This window comes from Hibiscus syriacus, unplaced genomic scaffold, assembly GCF_006381635.1.
Source record: "Hibiscus syriacus cultivar Baekdansim isolate YM2019G1 unplaced genomic scaffold, ASM638163v2 tig00117048_pilon, whole genome shotgun sequence".
Classification (NCBI taxonomy): Eukaryota; Viridiplantae; Streptophyta; class Magnoliopsida; order Malvales; family Malvaceae; genus Hibiscus; species Hibiscus syriacus.
The window spans coordinates 428,692-443,892 of record NW_024063538.1 but is presented as its reverse complement, the minus strand read 5'-3'; the positions used below and the strand labels follow the sequence as shown (position 1 = coordinate 443,892).

Below are 15,201 nucleotides of genomic sequence, written 5' to 3'. Positions count from 1 at the left end.
TGTGATGTAGACTTGTAGTTATTGTTTGACTAAGTCCATGTAGACTTATCTGTTGATGTGTTATTAGGATTTCACGAAGAGGAGTTTGAAATGCTTTGCATGAAATTCAAGGAGTTTGTTTCTGATTTTTTTCTCCAGAACGATGACTATTGTAAACAAAATACTTGTTCATAGGGAGAAAATAAATGGTGTGACAGTAATTGGAATGATTATTCGATCGGTGACACCAAAATTTAATTATTTGGTCTGTTCAATTGAAGAGTCCTTGTTTTTGGTTTCTTGTGCCAAAGTGGAAACTCAAAAGTACATGTGGTACTTGGACAACTACTATATGTGTAGAGACAAGTCTTCATTTTTTAAGTGGGATAAAACCTTTCGTAATAGCGTGAAATTTGAGGAAATATCAAAGTTTCTGTAATGGGAAAAAGAAAAGTAACAATCCGAATGAAGAATAATTCTACTCAAACTATCTCTAAAGTTCTCTATGTTTTCGTGGCAATGTCTAAGGAATTGCAGCTTAATTTAAGGTTAAGAAAATGTGCAATCGAAAATATTAAAAAATATCTTAACATTTTTGGTTGAACGCAACCTAAAATATTAATTTTTTAATATCTACTCAACCTAAAATGTTAATTTTTTAACATTTTCAATTGAAACCGGAAATGTTACAAAAAATGTAACATTTCTGGTTGCCAACCGAAAATGTTAAAAAATTTAACATTTTAAGTTACACAAATGTTAAAAAATTAACATTTTAGGTTGCGCTCAACCGAAAATACTATGTTTTTTTAACATTTTCGATTGCGTCCTAACCTTAAATTATAACTACCCATGTTTCAAGTTTAAGAACAAATCCCTAGTAGAAGGGTCAACCAATAAAAAAAGAAAATCCCTAACTTTAGATATCCCCTCCTTAGCAAGCTTATGGGCGTAGTCTTACAAACTCTGAAGATATTGTGAAGGTGTTTATTATTGAAAATATAAAAAAAATATTTAAATTTTTCGAGGGCAACCAAATAAATAAAAATAAAAAATTATTAATTTTAAAATAAAATATTTATTTCACTTAGATTCATTCATTGATGGAATTGTTTAAAATATTCACGTTAGATCATCTTGTATGAATATATTATCTTACATTTACTTCAGATTTATTAAAAAAATCTACCTAAACAATTATTTAAAAAAACTACTTTAATAAAAATTAAGTTAAAAACGACTGTAATAGAAAATTAAAATTAAAACATAATATAAAAAATCTAATTCCAAGGAGCGGGAGATCACAAGTTGCAAAAGGAGCCTTCTGTATGCAATTATTGCTTATTATTATAATTGTCTTCTTTTTATTGAAATGCTAAATTAAATTATTTGTGGTAGGTAGCAAAAAATAAAATATTTAATTTCAATGAAGGAATGACCACAAATAACAAAGGAGTTTTTTTTTTGTAGATAATTATCTGTCGGTAGCGGAAATTATAATTAGGATATATATTGATTTTACCTTTAACTTTAAATTATTTTAATTTTAACATCATATTTTAATTTAACGTTCAATGTTATCGATAACGACATGATGACATAATATTTTTTACATAACTTTAGTTTGTGTGTTTATTTTGTCAATAAACTTTAGTTTATGTATCAATTTGATCTTTGTCAATCAAATTATCCTCGTTGTCAATCTTTTTTCTATTTGAATTGATTTTTCACAAATTTCACTTAAAATTTACGAAACTCTATCTAAATGTTCAACTTTCTAATGATTCAACCTCCTCTAATAATCATCAAATAAGACTAGTTTTGAGGTATATTGTTCGTCTTCTCTAAAGAATGCTTCTCACTATTTAGAGTTACCCTAAAATCTTAGAAAACCCCTAAATCCTCAAAATTAGAGCATTAGAATGTCAAACATTAGTTGGATTTTCATCCATTTTTAATAGGTTTCATGGAAAAATGATGCGAGGAGAAAATAAATTAGTGAAATGCAAATATTCTGACACTAATTATGTCACAAATGACGAACGAAAACAACATCAACAGACTAACAATGAACAAAATTATATGTAAACTAAAGTTTAGTACCTAAAACTTAGAATGAGATTCATAGTTTGGAGATGAAATCAGTATATTCAAAAGTTTAAGGATCAATTTAAAATAAGAGTTATAATTTGAGGACATATGATGCAATTAACTCTATATTTATAAAATTTAACATGAGACCTAGAGTATATTAGAGTCCCTCATTCTCCACCATAGTCAACTCTTTCCTCCTATAAATCAGATCTTATTTCGATAAAATTTTCATCGTCAAGATTATTTATCGATTTTTCAAAAGAGAGAATAGAGATTGAGACGGGAGGAGGGATGTAAACGAGCCGAGTCAAGCTCTAGTATTACCGAGCTCGACTTGACTCGACTTAAAATTCGCGAGTCTAAAATTTTCAAGCTCGACTTTGACCGAGACGATTTCAAGTAGCTCGCGATATGTCTCGTCTCATTATCTCTTTATCTTTGTCCGTCGTTCCTTGGATTTAAAATCCCTAGAAAATAATATCCATAGGTCAATGGGTACGGGGCCGGATCGGTTTAAGCAAAATGATTGGCAGACTGTCTTCCTCCTCACATGCCTCGGCAACTTCTTCTCCTTTGATGTCTCCCTTCATCCTCATCATTTTCATACCAAGAACACACCAAGCAACACACTTTTCACTAAAAAGAAAAATAAATGCAACCAACAAAAATTATACATAAAAACATTAAAAAAACAATTAAATATGCAATAGAATGTATCTAAGTCCAAGCTATAAATCGTATAAACGAGTATGAATTGCACCTCTTTTTATTGAGTTATCAGTAAGTTATTGTTGTGATGGTCCCCATTTGATAAGAGGATGTCCCGAGAAGAATCACTTTGATGCTATTTTCAATAGAGAAGATGAGCCAGAAGTAGAAATAATGAGACTTGGTGCGATTGCGAGTGTTAAAACAATCAAATCAAAGGTAAAGAGAAATAACTGAAGTGCTACTGATGTAAGGGACCACATAAAGATTTTGAGAAATTAGGCCATCATGTCACTTGTGCATTTTAGAAATGACAAATCATCTGATTTTGACGAGTTTTGATTCGATATGATTTTATAAAAAAAAATTAAACTCAAAAGAATTTTTTTAAAGGAAAATTTGAATTAGATTTTAGGAGTGATCGTCTCGATCCACTATCTCAAGATATTTCTATATATATATGGGATATGATTCACTTACACTCGTTGTAAAACTCTTAATTTTATACTTTTTTAGCACTATTGAATAAGAGAAATCAAATATTGAGATTAACTCTTTGTTCCTTTTATTAGTGAATAGCTTCTCTTTTCTTATTATTAATCTCAGTTTTTAATTTCTCTCATCCAACAATCTTAAGAATGTGTATTAAACCTGATATAATTAGATCCTACATATATATATATATATATATTATTTGTATGGTTTTTAAAAACACGTCGTGATCATTGTTTTGTTTTTTTCTGTCTTTTTTCAATTTCAGGGAAAGAAAAACAACTGGGCTCGTTTTTATGTTATTAATATATATTGTCGTGAATCACATGTATTATTTTACGAAGAAAATCAAATCTTTAATATATATATTAAGCGCACGGAATATGTATTGTTTTAATCTATAAATGAAAGTTGCACTCAACACTAAATATTTGTATCAATTTGTCTTAACTTAATCAAAATTTAAAGTTTTAAAATTTTAAAAAATTAATAATATTATATATTTAACGGAAGAATTTTATTATTCCTGTAGTCCTTATATAGTTAGTGAGGAATTGAATTGAATAGAAGCGCAATGAACCAAATAGTGGAATTCTTTTCTCGAACTCATCCATTCAATATTATAATACCTAATGATCGATTCAATATTATTTTACCTATTACTTTTTAAATATATTAATTTTTATTATATATATATATATATGTATGAATAACCTGATGGTTGTGTAAATTATATTCGTAAATAGTGATGAATTGTAACATCCCAAACTATGGGTTAGTGACTAAATTGTAAAATTTTAGAATTTGGTGATTAAAGTGGAAAAGTTGAAAAGTTCAATGATTTATTTGAAAGTATTTCCTAAAAGTTGTTAGTAATTATTAAATGAAGTGAAGGGCAAAATGGTCATTTGACTTGGAAATTAATTAAAAATTAGATTAATAATGATATAAGGATAAGATGAAGGAAATATTTTCTCCAAAACTTCATCTTCTTTCTTCCTTTGTTCTTCTTTAACGTGAAAGCTCAAGCAAAATGTGAGTTTCTTTGTTAGTTAATTATTTGTTGATTTAAAGTTTGGGTTTTGATCATTAGATGATAACTAAGCTTAAGGAAAGCTTAAGTTATCTTAAGATCAAAAGATAAAGAAGTTATGAAGAATTAAAGAGAATGGGTTTTTAAGTGAATTTCCGGAAAAGAGTTGATAAGTTGAATTTGAAACTAAATTTGACTTGTCATCAACTTAATTAAGAGATATGAAGTGATAGAATTGGATTTAAAACATCTTGAAAATTTGGTATGATTATTGATTTCCATATGAAAGATGGAATTTTGAGATTAAAGATGAGATAAATGGATATAAATGAGTTTAAGCATGTATATTTGAATTAAGAATATGAAAGGGGATGAAACATGAAGAATTGAAGTTGGAAATAGTGAATTTTCGTGCATGAACAGTGATTTTCTAGGCAAGGTGTATCGATGCACATTCAAAGTGCATCGATGCATTCTTTAAAGAAGAAACATCGAATGTAATTTGTGCACCGATGCACAGGTAGTGCATCGATGCACCGTTAGGAAATGCATCGATACATTGTAGAGTGCATCGATGCATACCTTCATTAAAAGATGAAAATGTCTTTCATTTTTCCTAGGAGTGATAGTTTAGAATATGTAAATTTGTATACTGATATGTATCAATGTATGATTATGTAGATATAGAACGTTATCTCGTTCTGAAACCATCGAAGAATTAGAATCGACTTAAAGTAAGCAAGGCTAAGGTGAGTGCAATTTTAATTGTACTTATGTGATTGATCAAACATTGGCTTGCGATGAGCCAATGATGGAGTTACTATGGTAAGAAGTAACTTCTAAAATGTTATGTGATTACTATGTGTGCATTAGTACATAGAAATAAATGTATGTTATTATATGTTACATGATTTACATGCTTACGTAAAAATGCAACAAATGATATATGTTACATGATATGACGTGCAAGTTTACATGAACAAATGAGAAATGATAAAAGCCATATGAAATGATTTACGTGAATACATGCACTTGTGATACATGTGATATGATATGAGATATATATGGTTACACATACATGTCGTATGTGACAGAAGAGAAAGAACAAGTGATATGAAATGTATAAATGATAATGCCCATGTGATATGATATGAGAGCTAGGGGTATAGTTGGCATGCCAAGAGTCGAGGGTTCTACGTGGTCCTTCGGGACATATATGTATCCTTTGGAACATTTACAGGGTCTTTTGAGACAGATTTGATCCACTGGAATATGTATATGGTTCTTAAGGAGTGGTCATTCGGGACAAATACAGTACATAGGTCATTCGGGACAAAATTTCATAGCCCCTAGTGGGACCCCATAAGAGCTGTGGTGACAGCATAGTACACAACCTCAATGTACTCGAATACCTTAAGTTCTCAGTAATGTACATGGGCTTATAAAAGGTTATCAAAGGTAATTGCATAATTATATGATGGTATATGTGCATGTATGTATTTTGATATATGAAATGTTTTATGGTTTTATTATATATTTATATGCCTCACTAAGTCATAGACTTAGCGAGTGATTGTTTCACGCGTAGGTTCAGAGAAGAGGAAGATTGGTAAAAGTTATGCAAGACAGTTCAGTTTCTCCTTTCCAAAGATCAGATCAGAAAATAAATGTATAGTATGTATTTTGTAATAAGGATAGTGGTTGGCATGTAAATAAAGGTTTAAATCCGATATGTTTTAATCGGTTTTGTAAAATCATATGATTGAGTTTTGTAATGTTTTAAATGTGTATATGTAAGTGGTAATTTTATACGAATGAAAACTTGGATTTTAATCGATGCACAATTTTGCTTCGATATTTTCATGCATCGATGCACTGTAGCAATGCATAGATGCACTGTAGCACTGTTCACATTACTGTTCATTATTGTTCATATGGTATTGTTCATACCGTATTTTACTGTTCATAAATATGTTTTTGCCTCAAAATTTTATAACAAACACAATTGAACAATATATGATCATATTTTCTTAATATAAGTTCAAATGTTCTGTTATTTTGCAAGAATAAAGGTTTTGAAATGTCAATGTGACATCTCGGACTCGTATCCGGGTCGGATACGGGTTGGGGTGTTACATGAATAATGATTAAATTTATATTAATTAGTAATGAACACATAAGTAATATATAATTTTGAACTACTTTTTTAATAGCAGCTCCATTTTTTAGCTTAAAATTTCATTTTTAGTACTTTTATTAATGATAATATTAAAGTTTATGACTCAAATTTTATGTTTAATTCGGTCTGAAAAACTTATAGTACGACCAGTTCGAAGAAGAAATTGTTACGGAATACGGCTATCGGATAGAGCAAAATCGCAACTGATAATTTGAGAAAATAAAAATGAAGATAAAGAAGACACAAATTTTACGTGGAAAATCCCTAAATAATATAGGGTAAAAACCACGGGCAAAGATAGAAGAATTTCACTATGAGAAAATAGGAATTACAACTTCTGTCGATCTAACAATGATAAAACAATAAAAATTCTCTCTTGATAAAAAGAAGAAAACAACTCTCAAGAAAACTCTCTAAATTCTCTAGTATAGGGAGAAAGCTAGAATGATTTGGGATAGTTTTGAAGCTAAATGGGTTAGGGTATTTATAGTTGAAGCTTAAGGACTAATCTTGTAAATACCCACTTGAAGATTTGATTGGAACAATCATATCTTCACACCATTCTTTCTACCTTGTACCTTCATGTTGCTTACGTTTCTGACATGCCACAAGATGATCGACACCAAGTAAATTTATCAGCATTGACCGTCTTCGTCATAAAATCTGTTATGTTGTCTTTGGTATGGATTTTCTACATATCTACCGTCACTTCTTCCACATTTTCACGAATGAAATGGTACTGAACTTGTATGTATTTTGTCCTTGAATGAAATGATGGATTCCTTGCTAGATGCTAGGCGCTTTGACTGTCATAAAACAGAGAGACATACTCTTGATTGTGTCCAAGCTCATCCAATAGCATCTTCAACCAGAATGATTTTTTACTGGCTTGTGTAGCTGCTACATATTCTACCTCTGTTGTGGATGTAGCCACAACTGACTGTAATTTTGAAACCCAGCTTACAGCTCCACCAGCAACTTTGAACACATATCATGTAGTAGATTTGCTTTTATCCAAATCCCCTGCATAGTCAGAATCGACATACCCATTGATAAGTAAGTTTGATCCTCCGTAACATAGTGCAATATTTGAGGTCCCTTTGATGTATCTCAAGATCCTCTTTACTGTATTCCAATGCTCTTTGCCTGGATTCGTCATGTACCGACTAACCACCCGCACTGCTTTGCAATGTCTGGTCTTGTGCATATCATAGCAAACATTAAACTTCCCACTGCCGATGCATACGGTACTCGAGACATCTTCATCCTCTCTTCTTCACTGCTAGGAATCATACTGGAGGATAATTTGAAGTTAATAGGAAGAGGGGTAGAAATTGGCTTACAATCTTGCATGTTGAATCGTGACAAGATCTTCTTCAAGTAATTCTTTTGTGAAAACCAAATCTTCCTATTACTTCTGTCTCGATGAATTTGCATCCCTAAAATCTTATTTGTTGATCTCAAATCCTTCATTTCAAATTCCCTAGCCAGTTGTGCCTTCAATTCTTCAATATGATCTTTGTTGGGTCCTGCAACCAACATGTCATCCACATACAACAACAATATAACAAAATCGTTATCACCAAACCTCTTGAAATAAGCACAAGGGTCTGCATTAAATCTGGTGTATCCAACGCACATAATGAAGGAATCAAATCTCTTATACCAACACCTCGGTGTCTGCTTTAGACCGTACAGAGATTTGTTCAACCTGCAAACCAAGTTCTTTTCTTTTTCTTCAAAACTTTCAGGCTGGAGCATGTAAATCTCTTCTTCAAGATCTCCAAGAAGAAAAGTCATTTTAACATCTAGTTGCTCTAGATGTAAGTTCAATGTAGTACATATTGCCAAAACTACTCGAACTGTTGTTAGTCAAACCACAGGAGAAAAGATTTCATTGAAATCAATACCTTCTTTTTTAGCATATCCTTTGATCACCAGTCTTGCACGATACCTCTCAACTTGATCATTGCCATTTCTCTTGATTTTGAATATACATTTGTTACCAATTGGCTTCCTTCCTTGTTGTTGTGGCACAAGGTCGCATGTATTATTTTTATGAAAGGCTTCAATTTCTTCTTGCATCGCCATCATCCACAGTGAAGTATCTGAGCTGTTTATTACCTCCTGGAATGTTGATGGCTCACCGTCCTCTGTTAAAAGGCAATATGCAATATTTCCTTCTATAACATAATCTGAGTGCCAATTGGGACGTCTTTTCACATGATTTGATTGACGAGTTGTTGGAACTTTAGAACTCTCTGGTTCTTGTTCATCATGTGTTGGTTCTGCTTCAGAAGAATCTCCTTGTTCAAACGTATTTTCCACATATATCTGTGTAGTCTCTGACTTTTCAGTGCTATCATCTTCTTCTTTTCTTTATAGTTTAGCTTCTACAAAGATAACATCTTTGCTGATGATCACTTTGCGGGCAGTGGGATCCCACAAGCGATACCCCTTTACACCATCAGCATACCCCAAGAATTTGCATTTCCTGGATTTTGGATCCAACTTTGAAATTTCTTGGGAGTTGCACATCACGTACACAATACTTCCAAATATATGGAGGTTTGAATAATCAATTGGTTTACCAGTCCACATCTCCATTGGTGTCTTCAACTCTATTGTAGTTAATGGAGCTCGATTCACCAAATAACAGGCGGTATTGACTGCTTCTGCCAAAAATGATTTTTCTAGGCCTGCAGCTCTCAACATTGCTCTTGTTCTTTCTAACAAGGTTTTGTTCATCTGCTCTATCACTCCATTTTGTTGAGGAGTGTTCGTTACTGTGAACTATCTTTTGATGCATTCTTTCCTGCAAAAGTCATCAAATTCTTCACTTGTGTATTCTCCTCCATTATCTGTTCAAAAATACTTGATCTTATTTCTAGAATCAAGTTCCACCCGCGCTTTGAAGTTTTTTGAAAGTTGAAAACACATCTGACTTCTTCTTAATAGGGTACACCCAACATCTCCTAGAGTAGTCATCAATAAATGAGACAAAGTATTTTGCTCCGCCTAGGGATGTAACTGGTGCTTGCCATACATCAGAATGAACCAATTCTAGAACATTTTTGCCTCTAGAATTCGACGTGTTGAATTTTAACCGGTGTTTCTTACTTGTTATACAATGCTCACACAAAGTAAGTGATACATTTGTTAAGCCTGGAAGTAGTTTTTGCTCCACAAGGACTTTCATTCCTTGTTCTGACATGTATCCAAGTTTCTGATGACATAACATTGCAGAATCTGAACTACATGAGGCAACAGAAGCTTCTGCTTCTAGCAAAGTTTCTCCCTTCAACATGTACAAGTTTTTTACTATCTTTTCGCCTTTCATCACCACAAGCGCTCCACGGAACACCTTCATGATTATTTTCCGTGTTTCAATCTTGCTTGCATTTCACATGCCGCACATCTCAAACAACTTTAATTGTTCCATCATACATCTTTAATTTGATGATTTCAACGCCAACGATCTCTAAGGTATGATCATTGCAATTATACACAGATCCTCTTGAGACAGGTTCATAATGATGGAACCATTCTCTTCTTCTTGAGGTCATGTGATATGTTGCTCCCGAATCAATGAGCCATATATTTGCAAATCTTTTTCTACCTTCTACGGTGGTTAACGCTTCACAATATAGAGCATCTCCATCATCTGAAGTGTTTGCGGTATTGCCTTGTGGATTGGAGTTTTTACCTAGACTCCAACAATCCTTCTTCAAGTGACCCTTCTTTCCACAGTTGTAGCACTTTAAATTCTTTTTGCTTCTCGACTTTGATCTACCATGTTTGTGATTGCTGCTTTGGCCACGTTCTGTTGATCTTCCTCTCATTATTGTCAATGTTTCTTCTTGTTGCAGATTTACTTATCTGTCTTCCTTGCTCTTGTGCCGATTTTCTTATTGTAGAACAGCAGTTGCAACGTCATCAAAGACTAGAATGGTGATATTATTGTTTGTCAAGTTGATGATGAGTTGATCATACGAATCAGGTAAACTTTGAAGTAGAAGTTCAGCACGTTCTTGTTCTCCTATTGTACAGCTTAAGGATGTAAGCTGAGAAAATAAAGTGTTCAATGTGTTTAAGTGCTTCGTCACTGAAGTAGATTCTGGCATCCGGAGAGAGTGTACAATTTCCTATTAAGGAAAATTTTATTGTGCAACGATGTGGCCTCATACAGTTTGGTGAGATGATCTCATATATCCTTAGTTGTCTTTTTCTCCTCAATGCTTGACAATACTTTATCTGCTAATGCTAGATGGAGGTTTGCCATAGCATTCTCATCTATCTCATTCCATTTGCTATCATCTGTGAAATCTACTGACATTTCACTGATAGCCGCTAGACAATCGTCTTTCCTCAGGATGGCCTTCACCTTCAATTTCCACAATGAGAAATTTCTCTCATTGAACTTTTCAATACCAAATTTCGTTGTCATAGCTTCTATTACAGATAGCTCCCACTATTTCACTATCGTGAATAGTTTTCTGGAACCTTCAAAGAATGGGTAATATCTTCTTACTTTCTTATGTTGGAGGATCCACCTTTTGGTGTCAACCACAAAGACAATAAGTAAATATTACACACTCAAATCTGGCTCTAATACCAGTTGTTGCGGAATACGACTATCGGATAGAGAAAAATCGCAACTGATAATTTGAGAAAATAAAAAAAAAAATAAAAAAGACACAAATTTTACGTAGAAAACCCCTAAATAATATAGGATAAAAACCACGGGCAAAGATAGAAGAATTTGACTATGAGAAAATAGAAATTACAACTTCTCTCGATCTAACAAGGAGAAAACAATAACAATTCTCTCTTGATAAAAAAGAGAAAACAACTCTAAAGAAAACTCTCTAAATTCTCTATTATTTGGAGAAAGCTAGAATGATATGGGATGATTTTGAAGATAAATGAGTTAGGGTATTTATAGTTGAAGCTTAAGAATTAATCTTGTAAATATCTTAAAGTATAGGGAATAAATGAACAATTTTCCCATTTATATTTTCAACCAAAATCAATTGACAATCTTAAAAATCTAATTTACAACAAAATAAGACTATTATGCACCGAAAGTTTTGAGTTTTAATCGAAATAAGTTAAGAGAAACAAATGAGAATTTAAGATGGATGTGGATGTTCACTTGTAACTTACGATCGACATATAAAATTTCGATGTCCTCATGTTTAAATAACTACATATATAATTAATATTTTAAGATTTAATATATTATCGTATAATCCTCTTATTATTTATTACGAACATAATAAAATTGATAACTTCTACCCATAATTTTTACATTTAAAACGTTTTACGCAACTTTTATATTATTATCTTTATGATCACTTTGGCTTATTCATCATTATTATCTTTATGATCCACTTTTTCATGTCCCAAAACTTATTTATTTGGTAGTGGGAATTGAGCAGATAGTGATGACAATCTGACTTGATAATCTATAATATGTATTACACTACAATGCATTAGGTAACCGTCCTTCAAATAATGATTGAGGTATTAAAGCAAATATTCAAGTCGGTCCATAATGATTTCATTTGAATTGTTTAAATAATGATTTGAAGTAATTAAATTTAAAAATATATTTACCGATTGAATTTAGTTTAATTAATATTATTATTGGTATAATTTGTAAGATGTAGAAATGGTAATTTAATTAGAATTTAATAGATTTTGATTTGATGTGATTTGATAAAATCAATTTTTAAGAAATTGAGTTTAGATCGGGTGGATCAAGTTTTGTAAAATGGCAGGGTTAAGTCTGATTTAGATTTAGTATAAAAAATTTACGATATGATATAAGAAATTTATGGATAAATGTAGGAGTAATTGCAATATATTTCTTTATATTTTTTTAAAGATTGAATAAAAAAATTATATTTTTACTGAGTCCAATTAGATGCTACTTTTTACCTCAAAATTCGAGTCAGATTTCGAGTCAGGTCAACTAAAAATCAAACTCATTTTCATCTCTAATAGGATGACGTCAAATCGAGGGGAGGTGTATCAGTTAGGGATGGACATGGTTCAGGTCGAGTAGGGTTTGTTTTTTGGCCAGTCAAAACCCGACATGAAAATTACACCCTTCCACTCGCACCCAACACAACACGAGTTTACGGAGGTCCCACCCGATCTAAAATCCGACTCGATTTTTTAAGTCAAAACATGTACCTCAAATATATATATATATATATATATATATATATATATATATATATATATATATATATATTGGCTAGATCCACTTACACAGTGTAAAACTCTTTAGCTTTACACAAATTTAGGACCGTTAGACGAGTGAAAATAGATGGATGAGATTGACTCCTTATTTTTTCCCTAGTGAATATCTTCTCATTTCCTACTGTTAATCTCAACCGTTTATTTTTACTCATCCAACGGTTTCAAATCTGTGTAAAACTAAAAGAGTTTTACATTGTGTAACAGGATCATATCCCTATATATATATATAAATAATTTTTTTTATTAGGTAAAATAAGTACTATATTACTAACAATCAGTTGGTCTAGTGGGATGAGGCATTATATTCTTTAAACAAGGCCAGGAGTTTGAACTCTGGCGTTTGCGAATGGAGCAAATTGAGTTGGGAGGGTCGCTCTCGCCTTTGCAGTACTCGATTTATATTAGTCGGTCAATAGATCAAATCAAAACTAGCCAGATTCGAATAAAATGGTCATAGTAGTCTCACTACATAGTTTATAATTGTTGTTGGTACCAGTATTCGACTAATTTTAATTTGAATATTGTAAACAAATAATTGTTCCTATAAAAGTCGAGCTTCAATCTTCAAGATTTGAGTGTAGAGTTACCAAGTTTTCAGAGAGAGAAAAAGATTGAGATGGGAGACATGGAAGCTGGAGCTGAAGTAGACATTTGGAATTATGTCTTCGGATATGTTAAAATGGCCGTCGTTAAATGTGCCATTGAGCTCGGGATTGCCGATGTTATTGAAAACCATGGAAGTCCCATGCCACTGTCCGAGCTAACCACCACCCTCCGCTGCGAACTGTCGCGTCTCCACCGCATTATGCGGTTCCTCGTCCATTACCAAGTATTCAAAGAAGAACCCATTGGCCAAGACTCCATGGGGTTCTCATTGACGCCATTGTCTCGTCGTTTGATAAAACATGGAGAAAAAAATATGGTGCCCTTAATACTGTTAGAGTCCAGCCCTACTATGTTAGCTCCATGGCATAGTCTCAGCACTCGTGTCCTCGAGAGCGGCGATATTTCGCCATTCGAAGCCGCGAACGGGGACGATATATGGAGCTACACCGAGGCGAACTCCGGTCATAGCGATTTGATTAATGAAGCGATGGCTTGTAGTGCCAGAGTGACAGTGCCGGCGATAATTGAAGGATGTCCCGAAGTGTTCGATGGGGTCGAAAGTTTGGTTGATGTCGGAGGAGGTAACGGGACTGCTTTGAGTCTTTTAGTCAAGGCATTCCCATGGATTCGAGGCATCAACTTTGATCTCTCTCATGTCGTTGCCGTTGCACCGAAACTCAACGGCATCGAAAACGTAGGAGGCGACATGTTCATGTCTATCCCAAATGCCGACGCTGCTTTCTTCATGGTTAGTCTTAGTCACTTCTTTCCCTTCATTTCAACAATGCATTGCCTTACAAGTCATATGATTAATTAATGTTGTACTTATTAATCATATCAATTTATGAATAATAATCACAATTTTAAGTCTGACATCATCACATATAAAAAATTCATATATTATCAGATAACATTGATATTTTACCGATTGTGATTCTTCACCTAAATTAAAAAGGATGAACCACTCACGTTCGACGTAATCTTCTATTCTCATCAACACCAATCGTTATTTTGTGATTGCAGTGGGTTTTGCATGATTGGAATGACGAGGAATGTATTAAGATCCTAAAGAAAAGTCGAGAAGCGATCCCAAAATCCAAAGGTAAAGTTATAATTGTTGAGGCAGTGGTTGAAGAAGATAATAAAAGCGACGAGCTCGGATTCGTAAGGTTGATGCTAGATATGGTGATGATGGCTCATACTGATAAAGGGAAAGAGAGGACTTTAAAAGAATGGAGCTATGTTCTCCGAGAGTCGGGATTTACTCGATTCAACGTAAAATCCATACGCGCAGTTCAATCCGTCGTTGAAGCTTATCCTTAGAGAAAAATCTCCACAACGATCCACCTACTGTCAACAATAAAATCTCTGTTGTACGAGAGATGTTTAGTCTGCTCTTTGTTTCGTAGTTTGGTCTGCATTTCCGTTTGTTCTCTTGATTTCAACATTTAATAAAATTAAAAAAAATTGGTTTTATTCTATAAAATAATAACCTAATTCAAAAATATAAAAAAAATGAGATATTATTATAATTATCTTTAAATATATAAATGATAATCTTTAATAGGTTATATTATAATTTTTTTATCTTAAATTTGAATCTTATCCAACTCGATTTGAATTTGATTTTAAAAAACTCAATTATATAAAATTATATAAGAATTCTTCAGAAATGACCATCCAGCTCAGTTGGTAGAGCACAAGGTTTTTAACCTTGAGGTCGTGGGATCGAGTCCCACGGAGGGCATTTCATAATTCGGAGGTCTCTTACGGAAGCTGCTCTCAACCTAGTGTTGGGGGTAGCCTACTATCTTACCTCCCCCTTACCCCATACATATGG

At 32.8% G+C, this 15,201-nt stretch overlaps 1 protein-coding gene across 1 annotated transcript; it reads left to right on the top strand.

The window, feature by feature from the left end:
• The first annotated feature begins 13,317 nt into the window (after positions 1-13,317).
• On the top strand, positions 13,318-14,837 carry LOC120197256 (acetylserotonin O-methyltransferase-like). Its single transcript, XM_039198848.1, has 2 exons — positions 13,318-14,109; positions 14,385-14,837. Exons 1-2 carry the CDS (start codon positions 13,372-13,374, stop codon positions 14,682-14,684), a joined length of 1,038 nt encoding a protein of 345 aa, XP_039054779.1. The 5' UTR covers positions 13,318-13,371; the 3' UTR covers positions 14,685-14,837.
• The last annotated feature ends 364 nt before the right edge of the window (positions 14,838-15,201 follow it).

Bases quoted from the DNA above. Each gene is read 5' to 3' on its own strand.
- LOC120197256 (XM_039198848.1), top strand. From the start codon at position 13,372: ATGGGAGACATGGAAGCTGGAGCTGAAGTAGACATTTGGAATTATGTC. The intron at 14,110-14,384 runs GTTAGTCTTAGT...TTGTGATTGCAG, and splicing joins CCGACGCTGCTTTCTTCATG to TGGGTTTTGCATGATTGGAA.